The sequence below is a fragment of the Lagenorhynchus albirostris genome, chromosome 11, assembly GCF_949774975.1.
Source record: "Lagenorhynchus albirostris chromosome 11, mLagAlb1.1, whole genome shotgun sequence".
In the NCBI taxonomy this organism is placed as follows: Eukaryota; Metazoa; Chordata; class Mammalia; order Artiodactyla; family Delphinidae; genus Lagenorhynchus; species Lagenorhynchus albirostris.
Window position 1 is genome coordinate 66,353,437 of NC_083105.1, and position 25,372 is coordinate 66,378,808.

A 25,372-nucleotide genomic window follows, 5' to 3' on the forward strand; every position below is an offset into this window, starting at 1 on the left:
CATATACCACACTCAACGGGTCTTTAGATACTTCTTTACAGTAAATAAAATATATAAAAATGCCATCAGTTTTGGTTAAATATGTCAATTTTTTAATTTTACTATTAAAAATGACTACAATATTTTTGAAATTTCAATTACTAGAAGAAATTAAAGATTTACCATAAATTTTGGATGATATTTCTAGACAAAGTAGAAGCACCTTTACTGAGAATACAAATTCTAGTACCTAAAGGTTTTTATAAGTTTTTATTCATTCGTAGCATAGAGTGAGGCTGGTTATTATTTTCTATTATTTCCCATGAGACCAACAGTTATTTAAACCTCACCTTGATACAAAAATATTATTCAGACTTGTATAGTAGGAGTAATAAAACCTATGTTAGAATCTTTAGGAGGAACTACAACTGTATAAGGTTCAGTAGGAACCCAGTAATTTGAACCTCAGCATCACCTGAGTAGATTTCAGGGTGGTCAGGGAATATTGATTTTATTAGTACAAATAATACTCCCTGGTTCCTAGACAGAAGTTTCCCTGTTGGAAATGTTTGTTTAGAATAAATTTGAGATCCTTTACATTTCTTGTTTGACCTTTAATGATGGAATTCTAAATAGAAAAACAACATAGACTATGTTCCTCCCAAAGGGAGAATAATTTTCACCTTTTCAGTAGCAATTATTAACTAGATATCTATGAGGAAAAGCATATTCTAAAAACGTGGCTTTCAAATATCTTTATAGCAGTAGAACCCGTTGTGCAAACAAAATATGACTTAAAACCCCTATACATAAGGCAAAAAGCAGAGATCCTATTGTTGAGGTAAGTTGGAGGGGCTCTCTCAAATTTCTCCTTTATCCCGACACTGCCCATTCAAAGAACACTGTGGCCAAGAAACATAGTACTGAAAACAATGAACGTATATTCCTGGCTACCCAGAGGTATTGAGTGCTTTCACCAACTACATAGAATTTAAAAAGCAGTTCATAGGTGTTTTTTATTACAGGGAATTTTGGGGGTATCCTTTCTTTGAAAAAAAAAAGACAAAATATAATCATACATTGTTTATGTATTTCAATTATAAACTGATGTAACGTCATGCTGACAATATATTAGTAAGAATAAAGATAAGAATAAGAACCTCTAGTTTCTGCTCATACATATAAAGAGCTTGGAAGTTGTCACTCCCATCCTCAGAACAAGAAAAAAGCTGAACAAAATGAAAATTAACAACTCTTCTTAAAATATCAGAGAACTGAGGTCACAAGGCAAACTCTTTCCCTGAAAACTAGACAGACAGTTGAATACAGAGAAACACAAAAAACTGCTTAAGTCAGTAACTGGTAGGAATACTGAAGCAGGAATTGATGGAGACCCAGTATGGACTATCTTGAAAGGCAAAAAATCCTGAAGGGCCAGTCTCTGGGGAAAGCCCACACTTTGGTGAGTTTTATTTCCAGGAACCATAGCAGGTTCTCACGGTGAAGACGAGAACAACTCCCTAGCACTTCCAACAGGGAGAGTGAGAAAGTAACATTTTAAAATATGCCCAGGTTGCTCTTTTCTCCTTAATTAAGGCCTGCTCTCCAGAAAAATTACTTTACCAGAGCCTAATCTGACCAAGGGGAAGAGCAATCAGAAAACTTGAGCCCCTTTAGACTCCCTGTCTCATATAAAGGGAGAAAAATAAAGGCTAAGAAACTCTTCTCAAAGTCATAGCCCCTAGACTAAATCCACTTAAAAAAAAAAAAAGGTGAAATTTAATCATGAGATTATAGAATGCTTCCCCTCCCCAATACCTTATCAGCACATCAACAGTGCCCCGGTATAGTGACTGTGGATTACAAGGGAGAGAACTGTAAGTAAGATACAGACTCTATTTTAAAAGGAGAATCTAAGGAAACCCAAACACAAGTGCAAACATTAAACACAGCATAACTCCTTGCTAGATAAACATTAAACTCACACTAACGGTCTATTTACCTCAGTTCCTATTAACTGATACATGTCCAGCTTTTAACAAAAACTTATAAGGCATGCTAGGTGTTAAAACAAAACAAAACAAAAACCACAGACTTAAGATACAATATAAGCATCAGAGCCAGATTCAGACATGGCAGAGATTTTGGAATTATCATCCTGGGAATTTAAAATGATTATGGTTAATATGCTAAGGCTCTAATGAAAAAAGCTGTAATATGTAAGAAGAGAATGTAAGCAGAGAAATGAAGATACTAAGAATCAAAAGGAAATGCTAGAAATTAAAAAAAAAACTAACAAATAAAGGATGCCTTTGATAAAATCATCAGTAGACAGCACATGGCAAAAGAAAGAACTGGTGAGCTTGAAGATATGTCAATAGAAACTTCCCAAACTGAAGAATATAGACAAAAAAGAATGAAAAAAAGGGAAACAGAACATCCAAGAACTGGGAGACAACTACAAGAGATGTAACATATGTATACTGGGAATGGCAGAAAGAGGAAAGAGAGAAAAAAACAGAAGAAATATTTGAAATAAGAATGGCTGAGAATTTGCCAAAATTAATGACACACCAAACCACAGATCTAGGAAACTCAGAGAACATCAGGTAGGATAAATGTAAAAAACTACACTTAAGCATATCATATTCAAACTGCTAAAAACCAAGGACAAAATATCTTGAAAGAAGACAGGGAAAAAAAAACACCTTACTGATAGAAGAACAAGGATAAGATTATACTGGATGTCTCTTGAGAAACCCTGAAAGCAAAAAGAGTAGAGTGAAATATTTATAAAGTATTGAAAGCAAAAGACTCACCAACCTAGAATTTTGTGCCGACAAACTGCCTTTCAAAAGTGAAGGAGAAATAAATACTTTCTCAAACAAACAAAAACTGAGTGCATTTGCACAGTAGACCTGCCTACAAGAAATGTTAAAAGAAGTTCTTTAGAGACAAAGAAAGTGGTAGAGGTCAAAAATTCAGCTCTATATAAAGAAAGGAAGGGTGTTAGAGAAGAAACAAATGGAGGTAAAATATTTTATACTTCTTATTCTTAACTGATTATAATAGAGGAATGTTTGTTCAAAATAATAGGAACAGGGCTTCCCTGGTGGCGCAGTGGTTGAGAGTCCGCCTGCCAATGCAGGGGACAGGGGTTCGTGCCCCAGTCCAGGAAGATCCCACATGCTGAGGAGCGGCTAGGCCCGTGAGCCATGGCCGCTGAGCCTGCGCGTCCAAAGCCTGTGCTCCACAACGGGAGAGGCCACAACAGTGAGAGGCCCGTGTACCGCAAAAAAAATATAATATAATAATAATAATAATATTAGGAACAATATATTTGGTGATTATAGCTTTTGGATAAGTAAAATGAATGACAGCAATGGCATAACGGACACGAGGAAAGAAGAATACTCTGTTACAAGGTACCTAAAATATCCATGAAGCCATATATTATTGTTTGACAGTGGACTTAGAGTAGCTGTAAATATATATTTCAAACTCTAGGACAACCATAAAAAATTTTCAAAGAAGTATAATTGGTAGGGTAAGAGAGAGGAGAAAATGGAACCATATAAAGTACTCAATCAAAACCAAAAAAGCAGAATAATATGGGCAGACGAAAGAAACAAAAGCAAGTGAAGTAAATAGAAGACATTTACAAATACACTAGACATTAATACAACTGCATCAATAATCACTTTAAATATGACTGGTCTCAGTACACTAATTAAAAGACAAAGACTGGCAGAGTAAATAGAAAACAATGTGTGGTTAAATAAAAAGACAGAGATAGACTAAAAGTAAAGGGAAGGAAAAATATGTACCATGCTAACACTAATCAAAAGAAAGCTGGATTAATTACATTAATTTCAGAAAAAACAGACTTGAGAACAAGGATATTACGAGGGACATTATTACATAACAGTAAGGAGGTCAATTCTTCACAAAGGCAATTCTTAAGGTATGTAATCCTAACACAAGGTGCATCAAAACATGAGGCAAAATCTGAAAGAACTGCAAGGAGAAATAGACAAATCCATCGTTATACTTGGAGACTTCCACACACCTCTATCAGTAATTGACAGTTCCAGCAGGCAGAAAATCAGTAAGGATGTAGTTGAATTAAACAGCACCATCAATCAGTTGGATCTAATTGACATTTATATAATACTTCACCCAACAATAGCAGAAAATACATTTTTTTTCATGCTTACATGAACATTCACCAAGATAGACCACATTCTGGGATAGAAAACATACCTGAACAAATTTAAAAGAATAGAAACTGTAAAAAGTATGCTTTAAGATCACAGTGGAATTAAACTAGAAATCTCTAACAAAAAGATAGCTGAAATATCCCCAAATATTTGGAGATCAAACAACAAACTCCTAAAATATTCTAACTAAATGAAAATGAAAATACAACTTATCAAAGTTTGTGGGCTATACCTAATGCAGTATACAAAGGGGAAGTTATAGCATTAAATGTATGTATTAGAAAAGACTATCTAAAATCAATAATCTAAGCTTCCATCTTAGGAAACTAGAGAAAGAAGAGCAGTGTAAACTCATAGCAAGCAAAAGAAAAGAAAGAATAAAAATCAGAGCAGAAATCAATTAAATGAAAACAGGGAATCAAGAAAGAAAATCAAAACCAAAAGCTGGAAGAGATAAACCTCTAGCCAGCTTAAAAAAGAAAAAATGAGCGAAAACACAAATTACTAATACCAGAAATAAGAGGGGAGCTCTAGCTACTGACCCCACAGATATTAAAAGGATAATAAAGGAATATTATAAATAACTTTATGCCACAAATTTGGTAACTTAGATGAAGTGGATCAATAAAAGACACAATCTGCCAACACTCACACAAGGATTAGTAGATAACCTGAATAAGTCTGTAATTATTAAAGAAACTGAATCAATAATTAATAACCTTCCAAAAAAAAAACACAAAAAACAAAAAAACGCACTAGGCCAAGATGGTTTCACTGCTGAATTCTACCAAACATTTAAGGTAGAAATGATACCAATTCTCTATGATGCCTACAAGAAAATGGAAGCAGAGTGAATACTTCCTAATTCATTCTATGAGGCATTACCCTAGTATTAAACTCACACAAAGATAGAAAAACTACAGACTAGTATCTCTCATGAACATAGATGTAAAAATCATCAAGAAAAACATTCACAAATCAAAGCAAACAATGTATAAAAAGAACTATATACTAATGAAGAATGATGCACTTTTTCACTGTGGGCCCCCCTACCCTGCTCTACTCCTTTGCTGAGCCACTGAGGCCAATTGTGAGAGCACTGAATAAATATCTTGAGCAAAGCTGGGAAAAAATTTATTTATTTTATTTATTTATTCCAGGTATGGAAGGCTGGTTCAATATTCAAAAATTAATTGATGTAATCCATCACATCAATAGCCTAAAGAAGAAAAATCATATGATTATATCAATAGATGTACAAAAAACATTTGACAAAATCTAACACCCATGGCTTACTAGGAACTTGGCGAACAGCCCAATTAAAAAATGAATTAGGGGCTTCCCTGGTGGCGCACTGGTTGAGAATCTGCCTGCCAATGCAGGGGACACAGGTTCGAGCCCTGGTCTGGGAAGATCCCACATGCCACGGAGCAACTAGGCCCGTGCGCCACAACTACTGAGCCTGTGAGTCTGGAGCCTGTGCTCCACGACAAGAGAGGCTGCGATAGTGAGAGGCCCGCGCACCGTGATGAAGTGTGGTCCCTGCTCGCCGCAACTAGAGAAAGCCCTTGCCCAGAAACGAAGACCCAAAACAGCCAAAAAAACCCATAAAACAAAAAAAACCGAAAAAAAAAATGAATTAAATCTAAATAGGCACCCCACCAAAGAAGATATACAGATGGTAAATAAGTATATGAAAAGATGCTCAACATCTTTTGTCCTTAAGGAAATACAAATTAAAACAGAGATACAGAATGGCTAAAATTGAAAAAAACTGACAATATCAAATGCTGACGATGAGGAGGAACTCTCATTCATTGCTGGTGGGAATGCAAAATGGCAGAGCCACTTTGGAAAGCAGTATGACGGTACCTTACAATGCTAAACATAGGCTTACCATATGATCAAGCAATTGTAATCCTAAATATTTGCCCAAATTAGTTGAAAAAGTATGTCCACACAAAAACCTGCATACAAATGTTTATAGTGGCTTTATTTATAATTGTCCAAAACCAAAAGCTACCAAAATGTCCTTCTATAGTTGAATGGATAAGCAAACTGGTACATCCAAACAATGGAAGATTATTCAGCAATAAAAATAAGCTATCAAGCCACAAAAGACATGGAGGAACCTTAAACACATATTGCTTAGTGAAAGAAGCCAGTCTGAAAAGGCTACATACCGTATGATTCCAACTATATGACACTCTGGAAAAGGAAAAACTATACACAGATAGTTAAAGAAAAAAAGAAAAGAAAAGAAAAGAAAGAAAAAATCAATGGTTAGCAGGGTTTAGGAAGGGAGGCAGTAGGGACAAATGAATAGGTGAAGCATAGCAGATTTTCAGGGTGGTAATAGTATTCTGTAAGATAATATAATGGTGGATGCATGATATCATGCATGGTCAAAATCCACAGAAGTTATAACACAAAGAGTGAATCCTAATGGAAACTATGGACTTAGTTAATAATAATGTATAAATACTACTCATCAATCACAACATATGTACCACACGAATTCAAGTGTTAATATTAGGAGAAACTGCACAGGGAAGAGGGAGTATATGAGAACTCTGCATTACTAGCTCAACATTTTTATAAATCTAAAACTGCTCTAAAAATTGTCTATTAAATTTTTTTGAAGAAATAAGATAAATATTACCACTCTACTATTATATAACTGTTTACTTTATTTTATACTTTATTTTATTTTATTTTACTTTATCTACTTTTTTTACTTCCTTCCCTCCTTCCTCTCTCCCTCCCTCTCTCCTTCCCTCCCTCCTTTCTTTCTTTCTTTCTTTCTCTCTCTCTCCTCTCTCTCTCGCTCTCTCCCTCCCTCCCTCCCTCTCCCTCTCCCTCTCTCTCTTTCTTTCTTTCTTTCTTCTACCAATTATTTCTTTCTACTTTTTCTCCCTTTTATTCTGAGCCGTGTGGATGAAAGGCTCTTGGTGCTGCAGCCAGAAGTCTGTGCTGTGCCTCTGAGGTGGGAGAGCCAACTTCAGGACACTGGTCCACAAGAGACCTCCCAGCTCCACATAATATCGAATGGCGAAAATCTCCTAGAGATCTCCATCTCAACACCAGCAGCCAGCTTCACTCTATGATCAGCAACCTACAGTGCTGGACACCCTATGCCAAACAACTAGCAAGACAGGAACACAACCCCACCCATTAGCAGAGAGGCTGCCTAAAGTCATAATAAGTCCACAGATACCCCCTAATACACCAACAGACGTGGACTTGCCCACCAGAAAGACAAGATCTAGCCTCATCCACCAGAACACAGGCACTAGTCCCCTCCACCAGGAAGCCTACACAACCCACTGAACCAACCTTAGCCACTGGGGACAGACACCAAAAACAACGGGAACTACGAACCTGCAGCCTGCAAAAAGGAGACCCCAAACACAGTAAGATAAGCAAAATGAGAAGAAAGAAAAACACACAGCAGTTGAAGAAGCAACATAAAAACCCACCAGATCTAACAAATGAAGAGGAAACAGGCAGTCTACCTGAAAAAGAATTCAGAATAATGATAGTAAAGATGATCCAAAATCTTGGAAATAGAATAGACAAAATGCAAGAAACATTTAACAAGGACCTAGAAGAACTAAAGATGAAACAAGCAATGATGAATAACACAATAAATCAAATTAAAAATACTCTAGATGGGATCAATAGCAGAATAACTGAGGCAGAAGAATGGATAAGTGACCTGGAAGATAAAATAGTGGAAATAACTACTGCAGAGCAGAATAAAGAAAAAAGAATTAAAAGAACTGAGGACAGTCTCAGAGACCTCTGGGACAACATTAAACGCACCAACATTCGAATTATAGGGGTTCCAGAAGAAGAGAAAAAGAAAGGGACTGAGAAAATATTTGAAGAGATTATAGTTGAAAACTTCCCTAATATGGGAAAGGAAATAGTTAATCAACTCCAGGAAGCACAGAGAGTCCCATACAGGATAAATCCAAGGAGAAATACACCAAGACACATATTAATCAAACTGTCAAAAATTAAACACAAAGAAAACATATTAAAAGCAGCAAGGGAAAAACAACAAATAACACACAAGGGAATCCCCATAAGGTTAACTGCTGATCTTTCAGCAGAAACTCTGCAAGCCAGAAGGGACTGGCAGGACATATTTAAAGTGATGAAGGAGAAAAACCTGCAACCAAGATTACTCTACCCAGCAAGGATCTCATTCAGATTTGATGGAGAAATTAAAACCTTTAGCGACACGCAAAAGCTGAGAGAGTTCAGCACCAGCAAACCAGCTTTACAACAAATACTAAAGGAACTTCTCTAGGCAAGAAACACAAGAGAAGGAAAAGACCTACAATAATGAACCCAAAACAATTAAGAAAATGGGAATAGGAACATACATATCGATAATTACCTTAAATGTAAATGGACTAAATGCTCCCATGAAAAGACACAGATTGGCTGAATGGATACAAAAACAAGACCCATCTATATGCTGTCTACAAGAGACCCACTTCAGACCTGGAGACACATACAGACTGAAAGTAAGGGGATGGAAAAAGATATTCCATGCAAATGGAAACCAAAAGAAAGCTGGAGTAGCAATTCTCATCTCAGACAAAATAGACTTTAAAATAAAGACTATCAGAAGAGACAAAGAAGGATACTACATAATGATCAAGGGATTGATCCAAGAAGAAGATATAACAATTTTAAATATTTATGCACCCAACATAGGAGCACCTCAATACATAAGGCAAATACTAACAGCCATAAAAGGGTTAGAAACACATTCATAGTAGGGGACTTTAACACCCTACTTTCACCAATGGACAGATCATCCAAAATGCAAATAAATAAGGAAACACAAGCTTTAAACGATACATTAAACAAGATGGACTTAATTGATTTTTATAGGACATTCCAACCAAAAACAACGGAATACAAATTTTTCTCAAGGGCTCATGGAACATTCTCCAGGATAGATCACATCTTGGGTCACAAATCAAGCCTTGGTAAATTTAAGAAAATTGAAATTGTATCAAGTATCTTTTCCGACCACAACGCTACGAGACTAGATGAATTACAGGAAATGATCTGTAAAAAATACAAACACATGGAGGCTAAACAATACACTACTTAATAATGAAGTGATCACTGAAGAAATCAAAGAGGAAATCAGAAAGTACCTAGAAACAAATGACAATGGAGACACGACGACCCAAAACCTATGGGATGCAGCAAAAGCAGTTCTAAGAGGTAAGTTTATAGCAGTACAATCTTACCTTAAGAAACAGGAAACATCTCGAATAAACAACCTAACCTTGCACCTAAAGCAATTAGAGAGAGAAGAACAAAAAAACCCCAAAGTTAGCAGAAGAAAAGAAATCATAAAAATCAGATCAGAAATAAATGAAAAAGTAATGATGGAAACGATAGCAAAGATCAATACAACTAAAAGCTGGTTCTTTGAGAAGATAAAATAGATAAACCATTAGCCAGACTCATCAAGAAAAAATGGGAGAAGACTCAAATCAATAGAATTAGAAATGAAAAAGGAGAAGTAACAACTGACACTGCAGAAATACAAACGATCATGAGTGATTACTACAAGCAACTCTATGCCAATAAAATGGACAACCTGGAAGAAATGGACAAATTCTTAGAAATGCACAACCTGCCAAGACTGAATCAGGAAGAAATAGAAAATATGAACAGACCAATCACAAGCACTGAAATTGAAACTGTGATTAAAAATCTTCCAACAAACAAAAGCCCAGGACCAGATGGCATCACAGGCGAATTCTATCAAACATTTAGAGAAGAGCTAACACCTATGCTTCTCACACTCTTCCAACATATAGCAGAGGGAGGAACACTGCCAAATTCATTCTACGAGGCCACCATCACCTTGATACCAAAACCAGACAAGGATGTAACAAAGAAGTAAAACTACAGGCCAATATCACTGATAAACACAGATGCAAAAATCCTCAGCAAAATACTAGCAAACAGAATCCAACAGCACACTAAAAGGATCATACACCATGATCAAGTGGGGTTTATTCCAGAAATGCAAGAATTCTTCAATATACGCAAATCAGTCAACGTGATACACCATATTAACAAACTGAAGGAAAAAAACCATATGATCATCTCAATAGATGCAGAGAAAGCTTTTGTCCAAATTCAACACCCATTTATGATAAAAACCCTGCAGAAAGTAGGCCTAGAGGGAACTTTCCTCAACATAGTAAGGGCCATATATGATAAACCCGCAGCCAACATCGTCCTCAATGGTGAAAAACTGAAAGCATTTCCACTAAGATCAGGAACAAGACAAGGTTGCCCACTCTCACCACTCTTATTCAACATAGTTTTGGAAGTTTTAGCCACAGCAATCAGAGAAGAAAAGGAAATAAAAGGAATTCAAATCGGAAAAGAAGAAGTAAAGCTGTCACTGTTTGCAGATGACATGATACTATACATAAAGAATCGTAAAGATGCTATCAGAAAACTACTAGACTTAATCAATGAATTTGGTAAAGTAGCAGGATAAAAAATTAATGCATAGAAATCTCTGGCATTCCTATACACTAATAATGAAAAATCTGAAAGTGAAATCAAGAAAACACTCCCATTTACCATTGCAAAGAAAGAATAAAATATCTAGGAATAAACCTACCCAAGGAGACAAAAGACCTGTATGCAGAAAATTATAAGACACTGATGAAAGAAATTAAAGATGATACAAATAGATGGAGAGATATACCATGTTCTTGGATTGGAAGAATCAACATTGTGAAAATGACTGTACTACCCAAAGCAATCTACAGATTCAATGCAATCCCTATCAAACTACCACTGGCATTTTTCACAGAACTAGAACAAAAAATTTCACAGTTTGTATGGAAACACAAAAGACCCCAAATAGCCAAAGCAATCTTGAGAACAAAAAACGGAGCTGGAGGAATCAGGCTCCCTGACTTCAGACTATACTACAAAGCTACATTAATCAAGACGGTATGGTACCAGCACAAAAACAGAAATATAGATCAATGGAACAGGATAGAAAGCCCAGAGATAAACCCACGCACATATGGTCACCTTATGTTTGATAAAGGAGGCAGCAATGTATAGTGGAGAAAGGACAGCCTCTTCAATAAGTGGTGCTGGGAAAACTGGACAGCTACATGTAAAAGTATGAGATTAGATCACTCCCTAACACCATACACAAAAATTAGCTCAAAATGGATTAAAGACCTAAATGTAAGGCCAGAAACTATTAAAATCTTAGAGAAAAATATAGGCAGAACACTCTATGACATAAATCACAGCAAGATCTTTTTTGACCCACTTCCTGGAGAAATGGAAATAAAAACAACAGTAAAAAAATGGGACCTAATGAAACTTCAAAGCTTTTGCACAGCAAAGGAAACCATAAACAAGACCAAAAGACAACCCTCAGAATGGGAGAAAATATTTGCAAATGAAGCAACTGACAAAGGATTATTCTCCAAAATTTATAAGCAGCTCATGCAGCTCAATAACAAAAAAACAAACAACCCAATCCAAAAATGGGCAGAAGACCTAAATAGACATTTCTCCAAAGAAGATATACAGATTGCCAACAAACACATGAAAGAATGCTCAACATCATTAATCATCAGAGAAATGCAAATCAAAACTACAATGAGATATCATCTCACACCAGTCAGAATGGCCATTATCAAACAATCTAGAAACAATAAATGCTGGAGAGGGTGTGGAGAAAAGGGAACACTTGTGCACTGCTGGTGGGAATGTGAATTGATACAGCCACTATGGAGAATAGTATGGAGGTTCCTTAAAAGACTACAAATAGAACTACCATATGACCCAGCAATCCCACTACTGGGCATATACCCTGAGAAAACCATAATTCAAAAAGAGTCATGTACCAAAATGTTCATTGCAGCTGTATTTACAATAGCCAGGACATGGAAGCAACCTAAGTGTCCATAAACAAATGAATGGATAAAGAAGATGTGGCACATATATACAGTTGAATATTACTGAGCCATAAAAAGAAATGAAATTGAGCTATTTGTAATGAGGTGGATAGACCTAGAGGCTGTCATACAGAGTGAAGTAAGTCAGAAAGAGAAAGACAAATACCGTATGCTAACGCATATATATGGAATTTAAGGGAAAAAAAATGTCATGAAGAACCTAGGGGTAAGACAGGAATAAAGACACAGACCTACTAGAGAATGGACTTGAGGATATGGGGAGGGGGAAGGGTAAGCTGTGACAAAGCGAGAGAGAGGCATGGACATATATACACTACCAAAGGTAAGGTAGATAGCTAGTGGGAAGCAGTCGCATAGCACAGGAAGATCAGCTCGGTGCTTTGTGACCGCCTGGAGGGGTGGGATAGGGAGGGTGGGAGGGAGGGAGACACAAGAGGGAAGAGATATGGGAACATATGTATATGTATAACTGATTCACTGTGTTATGAAGCAGAAAATAACACACCATTGTAAAGCAATTATACTCCAATAAAGATGTAAAAAAAAATGGGCAGAAGACAATATATAGACATTTCTCCAAAGAAGAAATACAGTTGACAAATAGGCACATGAAAGGATGTTCAATATCACTAATTATTAGAGAAATGGAAGCCAAAACTACAATGAGGTATCACCTCATACCAGTCAGAATGGTCATCATCAAAAATCTACAAATAACAAATGCTTGAGAGGGTGCGGAGAAAAAGGAACACCCCTAACTGTTGGTTGGAATGTAAATTGGTGTAGCCACTATGGAGAACAGTACGGAGCTTCCTTAAAAAACTAAAAACTAAACATAGAGTTACCATAAGACCCTGCAATCCCACTCCCCAGCATATATTTGGAGAGAACTCTAATTTGAAAAGATCCATGCACTTCAATATTCATAGCAGAACTATTCACAATAGCCAAAACATGGAAACAACCTAAATGTCCATTGACAGATGAATGGATAAATAAGATGTTGTGTGTGTGTGTATATATATATATATATTTACATATTTTTATATATATATATACACACACACACACACACACACACACATACATACAATGGAATATTACTCAGGCAAAAATGAATGAAGTAATGCCATTTGTAGCAACATGGATGGACCTAAAGATTATCATACTAAGTGAAGTGAGTCAGACAGAGAAAGACAACTATCATACGATATCACCTATATGTGGAATCTAAACAAATTATACTAATGAACTTATTTACAAAACAGAAACAGATTCAACAGACACAGAAAACAAATTTACAGTTACCAAAGTGGGGTAGTGAGGGATAAATTAGGAGCTTGGGATTAACAGATAAACACTACATTAAATAAAATAGATAAATAACAAGGTCCTACTGTATAGCACAGGGAACTATGTTCAGTATCTTGTAATAACCAGTAATGGAAAAAAATCTGAAAAAAACATATATATAACTGAATCACTTTACTGTATACCAGAAACAAACACAACATTGTAAATGAACTATTTTTCAATTAAAATAAATAAATAAATAAATAAAATGCAGTATCATTCAATTAGTTTGCAAGTACAACAGGCTGTTTAACAGCTTCATTTCAATAGCAATGAAACATTAGCATAATTATGCACGAAATTAAAAAGATGAATTTCATGATTTCAAGAGTATTTCTTCCATCTAGGTCTACGTATTTTTTTTTAATCTTTCTTTACTCTGACAGTCATTAAAATTAAAACTCAAAATAAACTGAACCTAGTACTGCTTCATCACATTGTATTGAACTAAGATTAAAAAAAAAAAAAATGAAGCCTATTCAATTACATTGCTCTTATTTAAAGTGTGACTAATAATGATGAGTTTTTAGTAAGAGCAAATATGTTATAAACACAATAATATACATTTTAAAGTCATTTATAATGTTTGTGCCATTTTAAATGATTCTTTTTTTTTTTTTTTTTTGGTGGTACGCAGGCCTAGCACTGTTGTGGCCTCTCCCGTTGCAGAGCACAGGCTCCGGATGTGCAGGCTCAGTGGCCATGGCTCACGGGCCCAGCCCGCTCTGCGGCATGTGGGATCTTCCCGGACCAGGGCACGAGCCCGTATCCCCTGCACTGGCAGGCGGGCTATCAACCACTATGCCAACAGGGAAGCCCTAAATGATTCTCTTTTATTTGCTGGTTTGTGCATGTTTTATGATGCATATGTCAAATTAGTATAACAATACATTGTGACATTATAAACAAGTGTACATGCAATGGGGCTACACCCTCACAACATTTTTAGGACAGGGATTAAAAAAAAAAAAGAAAGAAAATAAATATTACCACTCTACTATTATATAACTGTTCTGGAAACATTAAATATTATAATTGGATGAGAGGACAAACTAAAAGGCATAAATACAGAAAACAACCACCAGTTAAAAATACAGTAGAAGTTAAGATCATTTATGGTTAACAAGAAAAAAGAATTATAACTAGCAATAAACTTAATAAAGTTGCAGGATTTATGTGAAGAAAATGTTAAAGCTCTACTGGGGTGAAAAAGACTATAATACCATGGGATGATACTGTTTTCTTATAAGGAAAAAATCAATACTGGAAAAATAGTCACTACCTAAAAACAAACAAAAATACCTATTCACTAAAAGGAATTAAAATGAAAATCCCAACATGCTTTCCTGGGGGAATCTCTGGAAACATTCTAAAGTTCATTTGAAAGGATAAATATCTGTGCAGGTATCAAGTCTGATTTATACATCACTCTAATTTCAAAACCTAACACAGTGCCTGGTGCAAGGTAAGTGCTTGAAACAATAATGAGAAACACTGAAAAAGAAAATTAGGAGGTGGAACTTGCCATCCAACATCAAAACTGAAAGTGACAGTATGATAAGGACAGAGACCACTTGGATAACAAGTGATTCAGAAACAGAAAAAGCATACAGAAATTTAGTACATATCGAGGGTGGCCATTCGAATGCCTAAAGAAAAAATGCACTCATCAATATGGTAGTCATTTGGAAAACAAGAGTTAGATTCACACTTCACTTTATACATGAAACTAAATTACAGATGGATCAAAAAAACATTAAAGTGCAGAAGGCAACAAAATGTGTATTTTATGATCTAAGCATTGAGAAGGTCTTTCTAAACATGAAATAAAAACCATTAGTTTTTCTGGTCTGTCCACTGAAAAGTCCTAGAAGCAATAACCAACTTAAAAGCAATGGGTACTCCCTGAAGCCTAGACTAAATATCATTTCCCATTAAAAGACACCAGACATCCTTGGAGAAACAGTTGATTCCCCATATGGGGCAGGAAATATACAAGTTAAGTCTGGAACATTCCATCTAACAGAGAGCAAGGAAGCTATCAAAGACATACTAAGATCATAACCAGCTTGAAGAGGCCTTCACTGGCCAAAGATGGGACAAGTTGAACACTAAGAAGGATATAATAACTGCAATGCACTGAAATACCTCAAATATGTTTATGTTTATAAGTTCGTTCCCAATTATACTAAAATCAAAAGCAAATAAAAAAATAGAAAACCTAACCTCATAGTCAGCTTTCTGCAGTGTTAGTAAACAACTCATTATTTTGAAAATTGGTAAATAAGAGAAATAATAATCTCTCTAGCCTTTTCTCTAGAAACTATTCTTTAGAGAAATCAGAGTTGATAAAAAGGAAAGTTTTACATTTTATAAACAATAAAATAATGTATCTAGGCCATAACTTTCAATGGCTGTTTACATCACAAAAAGAGACACAAGATAGTACCTATCGCCTGATGGAAGTACACAATGCCATTTCTAAAACACTCTTCATAAAAATCAAACTGGAATCTGATCAAACATCTGGACCTAACTACTAATTTACAGAAAATTCAAGGTCAGAGTAACATGCTACACAATAGCAGCAAAATCAGACTGTGATGCTCTACAGGACAAATGACCTGCTTTTATCAACAAAAAACTGCGAGGAAAAAAACTGAGAGATGGAGGGGTAATCTACAGATTAAAAGAGACTTAAAAGACTTCAACCAGAGTCAATGTTTGAATCTTGGATTCCAGTTCAAATTCTAAGTAAACAGAAGACAAGCGGAGAAATGTAAACACTGACTGGCTAACTGAAGAACTCATAATATTGAAGAAATTAATGTTATTTTTCTGCAGGGGTATAACTTATGGTTAAAGAGTAGGGTCCTCAATTTTTAGAGATACATGCCTGCAGATTAAAAAAGTAATTACTAATACGTGTGATGTAAGGGTGAATGGCGCATTTCACAACAATGTATCAGTGAAGGAAATAATTTTAGTTCTGAATCTGATTGCAACAAGGAAGATTCTTCATTACTATTTTTGATCAGATATTAAAGAAACCAGAGCATAGCTATCTAGGGACAGTAGCTACGACATGGATTACTCCACTTGGAATTGAAACTAAAAATGAATAGTTATCCCTTGGTATCCATTGCGGATTGGTTCCAGGTCCCCCTTACATACCAAAATCTGCAGATGCTCAAGTCCTTTATATAAAATGGCAAAGTATTTGCATATAACCTAAGCATATACTCCCATATACTTTAAATCATTTATAGATTACTTATAATACCTAATACAATGCAAATGCTATGTAAATAGCTGTCAGCACACGGCAAATTCAAGTTTTGCTTTTTCAAACTTTCTGGAATTTTGGGGGGAGTATTTTTGATTCATGTTCGGTGGAACCCTCAGATGCAGATATGAAGGGTCAACTGTAATAAAAGCCTTTACTCTCCTCACATCCTTATGCTCTTGGTATCCTAAGCTTCTCATAGTTCCCTGGGCATAAATAGCTCCTTCTATAATTCCCTGAACTTGCTATGCTGTCTGGAATTATTTTTGCAAGACAAATTCCTACTCATTCTTTAACAACCAACTCAAAAGAAATGTCTATAGCAAAACTTCTCTAACCACCCTGGCATTATATTAACTGTCCATTATGCTGCCAGTAACGCTGTAAGACTATCTTTGTACAGTACTTATTTAAACTGTAATTTATTTGTTTTTTGGATCTGCTTCCCTAAAAGCTCAGAGTGATCTTTTATCTCTACCTCCTAGCACATGAACCCTTCTAAAAGGGTGCTCAGTAAGTATCTGCAGAATCAAACTGAACTTATTTACCAAATGCAGTATCTAGAAAGACTTTAAAAATTGATAAGGTCTAAGAAGTCTTGTTGAGTCTTTTCCAGAAAAGACTTAAAAAGAAGAGGTAGATCATCAAATTTTGTAACACTAATCCTACTAGCAAGATGGGAAACTGCTGTGCATTTAGGTTCATTAACTCTTCCAGCAAATTTTTTTTTCTTGAAATACTCTAACACTTCATCTAAAGAAGCTATTCTGAAACTTTTTAGTCAACTAACAGCATTAACTGACTACCTACTCCATCAGCTACTATTTTGCAATGGAAAAACAAAAAACAAAATCTAAAAAAAAAAAAAAGAATAGAATTTGACATCAGTGAAAAAAGTTTCAAATTAACTTACAACATAAACTTAAAAAAAATGGTCAAATTAAATAAATGAAAGAAATAGAACCTAAAGCACTAATTTTAAACAAGTTTTTTGACAGATTTTTACACTATGACCTAGATATGCATACTTATATACACATATAACTGAAAACAATACTTACCCTTACCAACATAATGGAATCTGATATATTTTATTCACTTTTTTACTGAAAAGAAAAACAAGCAAAACCCTCCTGGTAGACTTGCCAAAATGATTTCATGACCCCACTACTGGGTTGAGATTTAAAGTTTGATAAACACTGTCCAAAGAAATCTTGCATACTATTAATAATCCCTAGGCTACACTGACAGCCACAATCCTACAACAAATCTATATATGAAATCTGTCTATATCATAAAAATTATGAATAGCAAATACAATTTTCAAAAGGATGAGGTAATTTCTGCTATAGTTAGGAAAAGTAAAATGGCATCTTTGATATCTAAAAAAATGAAGGATATTATGTCTATTAAGACAAGTGCCTTAGTCCTAGAGCTCTAAAAAAGTGACAAGGCAAAGGTTCTTAGCTGAGTACTGTTACAGGAACTGAGATTTTAGTTTAAACAATATTATTCTCAAGTTCAATATTATTCACAAGTTTTCCTTTAAGTCTAAGAAAGCCTTGTTTAAGAAATTCAGTTCCACTTATTGTTCATCTTAGTTATTAAACTGTGAGATAATATGGTTTTTAAAATTTTCATGGGGTGTCCATCAAACTCAAATTTAAGACAAATCATTCTTCAATAAGAGATTATCTTTAAGTTTCTGTTATATAGGAATTCTATGACTACCACTAACTTCAAGTCACTTTAAAAAACCTATCTCTTTTCATAGGCAAATATAAAATCAAATTCTTAGCTGATTTTCTTTTGTTAAAAACTAATACTGAAATACTCTCTAATAACTACCTTAAGGCAATGAAGCTCTTTCCATCATTTATATAAATTTCTTGGCTTAGGTACCACTGGATCTACATAAATATCACTTCTAACATAAAATATTTTTGCTAAAAAGTTAGTGGTTTCAAAAGAAAATTCTCATGAAACTAGAGATGACAGGAATTTAAATACAAAGGCATTCCAGAATAAAGAGCATTTACATATAGCAATAGAACTGCCATTTACTTTTTACAAGATTGCCACAGACACATGAAGTTGTGCCCAGGTTTTCTCACTGGATCTCCATGTTGACTAGATGCACTGAATGGAGAAGGCTGAGAACTGTTAGGCTGGCTCTGTACTTGAACAGCTGGTGAAGGTGTCATAGGAGTGTTCTGTGAAAAAGCACAACCACACAGTTTGTGAAATGACACTGAAAAACATTCATATCTTATAGCATAGGCTTATGAATTTGATTACATTGATAGTTATGCACTTCCAACATATAAAATTTATATTTGTAATTTTAATGATTACCTTTTAGAAACTCTTTTAAGAGATAACTAATTTTAGAAATATGTTTAGGAAGTCAAATTCATTTCATATGAATTAGAGCAAGATTGCATTGTTGTTACTATCACAGAATATACATTATTTAGAATTAAGATTTTTTAAATTAATAAAATTGGGTAGAAACACAATTATAGATTAAAAAGAGAAATTATTATAAATTCACCCATTTGATTTACTTACACATATTCTTCACAAAAAAATCAACTGCAAATTATTTCTTCTTTGTATAATATTTCCTTTAAGATTTTAATGAATATAAAACAATATATAGTAAAAAGCAAAGGGAATTTCAGATGTTAAAAATGATGTAACCATATAAGTAAAATGCTGTAAATATTACTTTGCAGCAAAAGCTATTTTAACTAACAACTTTAGTCTTTAAAGTTGCTCGGTTATAAGTTTTGATGGATAATACAAGGATTCTAATTATATGCATAAGTCTTTTTCATATAAGCTACATTTTTTTCTCTTCTATATCCCATCCTTTCTCTCTGAAAAACACATAATAATTATAATGTAGCTTAAAACAATTTGAGGCAATACATTTTCTTTGAAGTTTAATTCAGATTTCACTCATAACATACATACCACAAAGGAAAAAATACTAAATTTCTCACAGAAATGGTAGCACATCATTTTCAAAACACTGTTTAAAGGTAATACATTTAAACTTTGGGAAAATATTAAATATATTTGTTTATTTATAAGGTAATATTGGAAATAGTGGAGCAAAATTAAGTTAAAAATTGCTGAAAACCTCTTACTGAAAGTCATAATAATTTTTTAAAAATAGACAAAACACAAACACATAAGGCCACAGCATAAAAATGAATAAATGAAGAGAATAAAATGCCAAAAGAAAAGGTTCTTAGAAATGTGAAGTCATAAGAACTTTTGAGTTCCAAGTTCTAAGAAAAAAAAAAAAATCTACTTTGGGATGTGATTGAAGTTATTTCTCTAATAGGGTCCCACTCTTATTATTTTATCATGTTGTTAGTGAGAAAACATATACATGCATGAAAAACATGCATTTTAGGGCAGTACAGGTATCATGGGTAGGATGTGGACTTTCCAGCTTGACAGATCAGGACTCAGAATTTCAATCTTTTAACTAGCTATGTGACCCTGGGCAAACTACTTAACCTCTCTGATCCTCAATTCCCTCATCTATAAAGTATAAATAATAAAATCTAACTTTTGGGATGGTGGGAAGACGAGAGAAACTATACGTGAAGAGCCTGGCTCTGATTCTCAGTAAATGCCAATTGTTACAATTATTATTTATACTAATAGAAAAGTCCAGAGGGAAACCATATTTTGGAGGAAAGATGATGAGTTCACTTTGGAGACAGGGACAGATCAATAAGTGCAATTATCTATCAACAGAAGTTAAAGCTGGGAACATGGATTGACAATCATTCACCTGTGGATTCTTAAAGCCATATAAACTAAGAGTAAGAAAGCAGAACTGGGGGTTTTGGGGGTGGGGGTGGGGAGAGAAGAGGATCAGAGAGAAAGGAAGGGAAGATAACATTAGAATCAATCTATTTACAACAACAACAGCAAAAAATCAGTCAAACTATTTCCTTGAAATGAAAATACTGCATAAAAAATTCCAGGAAACTCTAATAAATAGGAGTAGCCAAAAGGATCAGTTTGAGCCAAATACAAATACTGACACAAATATAATCCCAGAATTTTAACTAAAGGGTAAATTTGTCAGAGCTACCAAATTCCTTCATAATGAACTTTCTGGTCCCCTACACTATTACCATTTACATTTGGTATTTTATTGACTCTCCTGTCATATATTTGTAAATTAAGCTTATTTTTGTTTTTATAAGTGCTAACAAAGCTTTATCCTATTTTTTCTTCTTCAATGTAGAACTCTTACTGGTCTCATACAGAAAAGTTAAATAACAGGGAATCATAGGGTATTTTAGCTCCAATTGTTAATGATTAATGAGGGATGTGGCAAGGATAACTGCAGTTAATCCAAGCTGTTAAATTAAGAAGGAATAAAAGACATATTAACCAAATGCAATGTGCAGAAAACTTGTAGATCCTAATTCAAACAAAATGTTTAAGAAACACATTTTTAAAGACAACTAGGGAACACTGAGCATGAACTGGGTATCATATAATATTAAACTACTATTATCCATATAATGTATATATATATATATATTTAAAAGTATTTATAAATATATACTAAAGTATTCACTGGTGAAATGAAATAATGTTTGGGATTTACTTTACTTCAGGGAAAAAAATGGTGGTGGGGAAGAGATGAAACTAGAAAGGCAAAATGGTGACAATATCTAAAGCTGGGTGAAGGATACATGGAGGCTTATTGGCTCTACTTTTCTGTATGTTTAAAAATTTTCACAGTAAAAAACAAGAAACAACAAAAAAAAAATAAAGAGAGATAAATATATCAACGAAACAAAAAGAAGTACAGTACTTATAAAAGGTACCAAATGAGAAATTCCAAGACTCATATTTTCTTTGACTAAAGGAGTGTTTTTAGGTTTCCTCCTATAATAAAAAATTACACATTTCTTTCAACAAAACTAATTTTTAAATAGGTTGTTTATATGTTTTTCCAAGTACTACTTAATTACGTTTTAAGAACTAGGTCTTTTACATAAGATGCAAAATATATTTCTTTTAGGATGTAAAAGGGCCCGATCATTAACCATAACCCTAACTCAAATGTGAATGTAAAAGTAGGTCTCAAAATCATGTTTTTGGAATGATCACTCTTCAGCAATATTCTTTACCATTGCTCTACTCTATTGAGGTAGAACTAATTTTTCATATTATAGTACCTCTCCAGTAGTGTGTGACCAGAAAAGTAAAATTACACAAAGAATATGAAATAATTCTGATTCCTTTTGTAATGTAAAATTATCTAAAAATGTTAATGTAGCAGTTTTATTTTTGGCAAAGATATTTCTTTTTGTTAAAATAAGAAATTGTAATCTTGCCTTTATCATCTTTTCAAGAATAAACTACGGCTGAAAAGTCTAGACTGTACTGATGATACTTTCTGATATATGACGGGATTTGAAGTTCTTAAATGTTTACTTTCTTATTAATATTAAGCTTTTAAAAAAACCTTAGAATAAGACTAAAATTTAAACATTCAAACTGTGTTAGAAAAACTACAAAGTCATAATTTATTTTTCTCAAAATAAATTATTTACTAAGTAGTAATGAAATACTGTGTTCAATTCTAGCTACACATTTTGAAAGCCACTTAGAAAATGGAACCGGTTGAGGTAAACAGGATGATGAATAAACCAGACACTATAACACCTAAGGTCTAATTGAAATGAATAGGAAAATACACTCTAAAGAAGAGGTGAGTAAGGAGAGATACTTTTAAATGCTTGTAAGGAAAAAGAATTAGATTTACTCTAAATGTGATATAAAAGAGATTACATTTAGTCTAAATGTAGTACAGATCTTTAGAGAACAGAATTAAGACAATAACAGAAATCACTGGAAAAGAGGTCTCTGTGAGCGTGGGAGAGTTCATTCAACTCTTAAAAATGAGGGTTATGGACAAGGTAATATCTAAGGCTCTTTCTGCTCTAATATTCCCTTATTTTCCTAAACTATCCAGTTTTTTTCCTCTTATTAAGTATAACTAGATAATATATACATACCAAGCCTGTCTTATAAGAACACATTGAAATGTAAACAAAAAAATACGTTTAGTGGTAATGACTTTAGTTATTACAGTGTACTACTAGTCTACTAATCTAAGCAGTAATACTCTTTAAAAAAAAAACATTAAAATGACATTCTTGTGACTCTTGCTAAAATGATTTTCTATGGCTATGACTAAACACTGCCCCCTTGAGGCTGCAGGTATGCTTTCTGATGGGTTGAGTAACTTTTCAAACGCTTTATCAAAGAAAGAAAGGGACCAGGAAGATACCCATATTCAGTGTTGGCACTATTTCAGAAAGGATTCATGTATGAAGGACAGGAAACTGAGGAGCAGCATCTATAAAATGCCTTAAATAAGTACATCCTTAAGTAAACTATCTTTATATACAAGAATTAGGTATGGCATCAGATCATGGGATGAACAGATACACTCAACATGTGTTTTACATGCTCCTGAAAAAGACAAGTCTTTAGGTAAGTATTTATAACTAATTTTCTTTCATTTTTATTATTTTACATGCCAATCTAATACTATGCCTCCAGCAGATACAAATTCATGAATAGTGGAAGAGAGTACGACTTTCAGAAACGGTACCCATATTGCACTCTAACTTGCAAATGTAACAGATTGAAAAAAAATAGTTACAAATAAAGAAATGTGCCTTGAAGTACAATTTATTTTGTATTTACATAACCTACCCAGCTAAATACTACTTAAAAACAAAATCTATGGCTATATTACTTTCACATATCTTTCTCCTTTATTTGTTGCTAGCTTTTTTTCTGTAATGAAATTAATACAGCTGATTAATGGGAGTGAGAAGGAACAAAACTGAGCAAAGAAAAATTAAGTAACAATGGTATTAGGAAGGATTACCCATTGGCCATTCTCAGCAGGGACGTTTCCCTGCAGTCTTTCCAGCTCTGAGCATTCTGCAAAAGTCTGGAAGTCCCTTCTTGGGGTAAAGGTGCCTCCTTAACATCCCCAGACCCCTTAAAATGGTGGAAATAACAAGGTATGGCTAAAAAAAAAAAATCACATTTAAATTCCTCTATTTCATTTACCCCTTTAAAGTACCAATTCAAATAGTGAATAAAATGGTGTTAACCCAAGGCCTAAAATGCAACTTTGAGAGTATATAAAGAAATTTAAAGACCCTGGGCAACAATGGAAATGGTCTTTTATCAGCAGGCTCTTGAGAAGGCCCAACAGCCTCCCTTCAAAGGAAACTTATGATTCCATCTTGAACAGTTGATAATTTTTTAGCCTTTATAGGTACCTTATCTTATATATAAAGATAAAATATACCTGCACCGTTACTGAGTGCCAGACCGTGTAGCAGGCACTGTGCTAAGAGTTATACATACACATCCTGTTTTTTTGTTTCTCATTCTCACAGACACCATGTATGTTATGTCTCTTTTTCCTTGCAAAGTTATAAATTTCTACATGCCAACCAAATACCAACTTTAGACCGTAGCTATTTTAAATAAACTACATTCCTGGAGAGAATACATGAAAAGTTTATACACATTTTTCAGATTAGGAATAAAGTATATTAATTTTATGGCTTGAGTTAGATGTATGCATGTCCAATATGTTAAATTCTAGCATTAATATCCTAAAATTATCATTCGGTGGTACTCACATCCTATAACCTAGTAGTTAAAATAATCAATATGTTACATATAAAAGGGATATCTAGGACTTTACAAAGAAATCTTTTAGAATAGTGGAGAAATGGGTTAATAGCATGAGTTTTGATTTCAGACACACACCCAGGTTTCAGTCCTAGTACTACCTCATATTAGCTGGTAACCGTGGGCGAGTTATTTAGCATTGGAGGGCCTCATCTTTAAAATGAAATAAAAATTTTTACCTAATAGACTTTCTTTGAGGATCAAATAACAAAATGCTTTAGTGCAAAATTCCCAACACAGGTCCTAGTCTTAGCCAGTATTGTTGTTCGTTTTATGTTATTTAGGTACCATTATTGAATATAACCACACTGGAAGGTTGACACAAAAAATGAGGGTGGATGAAACAATTCCATAGTAATAGAGGTTTTCTCTAATTTGGCTTGGTCTACTATAACTCTTTGGGATTATAAAGGAATCTAAAAGGAAAAAAAGTCAAACACATAATCAAGATGAATTGGGAAATTATTAAATATAAAATTAAAACAATGTGTTGAATGCTTACTATATGTTAAACACTTCATTACTAAAAAAAACTTTTTTAGTGTGCTTAATAAATGAAAAACTCAACTTGTAAAAGTCTGAGTAAAAATGATTTAGTATTTTCCACCAAAACTCCTTATTAATTATTGCCATGTACATAATATCCACTAATGAATACTCAACCTATTTAGGTAGCTTGAAATAGATCTAAGCAATACTAACATATGAATTAAAAACCTCATTCTGCCCCCAGAGCAGCTTTATCCATTCACATG

At 34.1% G+C, this 25,372-nt stretch overlaps 1 protein-coding gene across 1 annotated transcript in view; it reads right to left on the reverse strand.

The window, feature by feature from the left end:
• The window catches only part of ARID2 (AT-rich interaction domain 2), a 170,681-nt gene that overhangs the window by 23,895 nt on the left and 121,414 nt on the right, over positions 1-25,372 (reverse strand). Inside the window, exon 16 of the mRNA XM_060166464.1 lies at positions 18,909-19,057. Within this exon, the coding sequence (XP_060022447.1) occupies positions 18,909-19,057 (149 nt within the window). The remainder of the gene's footprint in view (positions 1-18,908; positions 19,058-25,372) is intronic.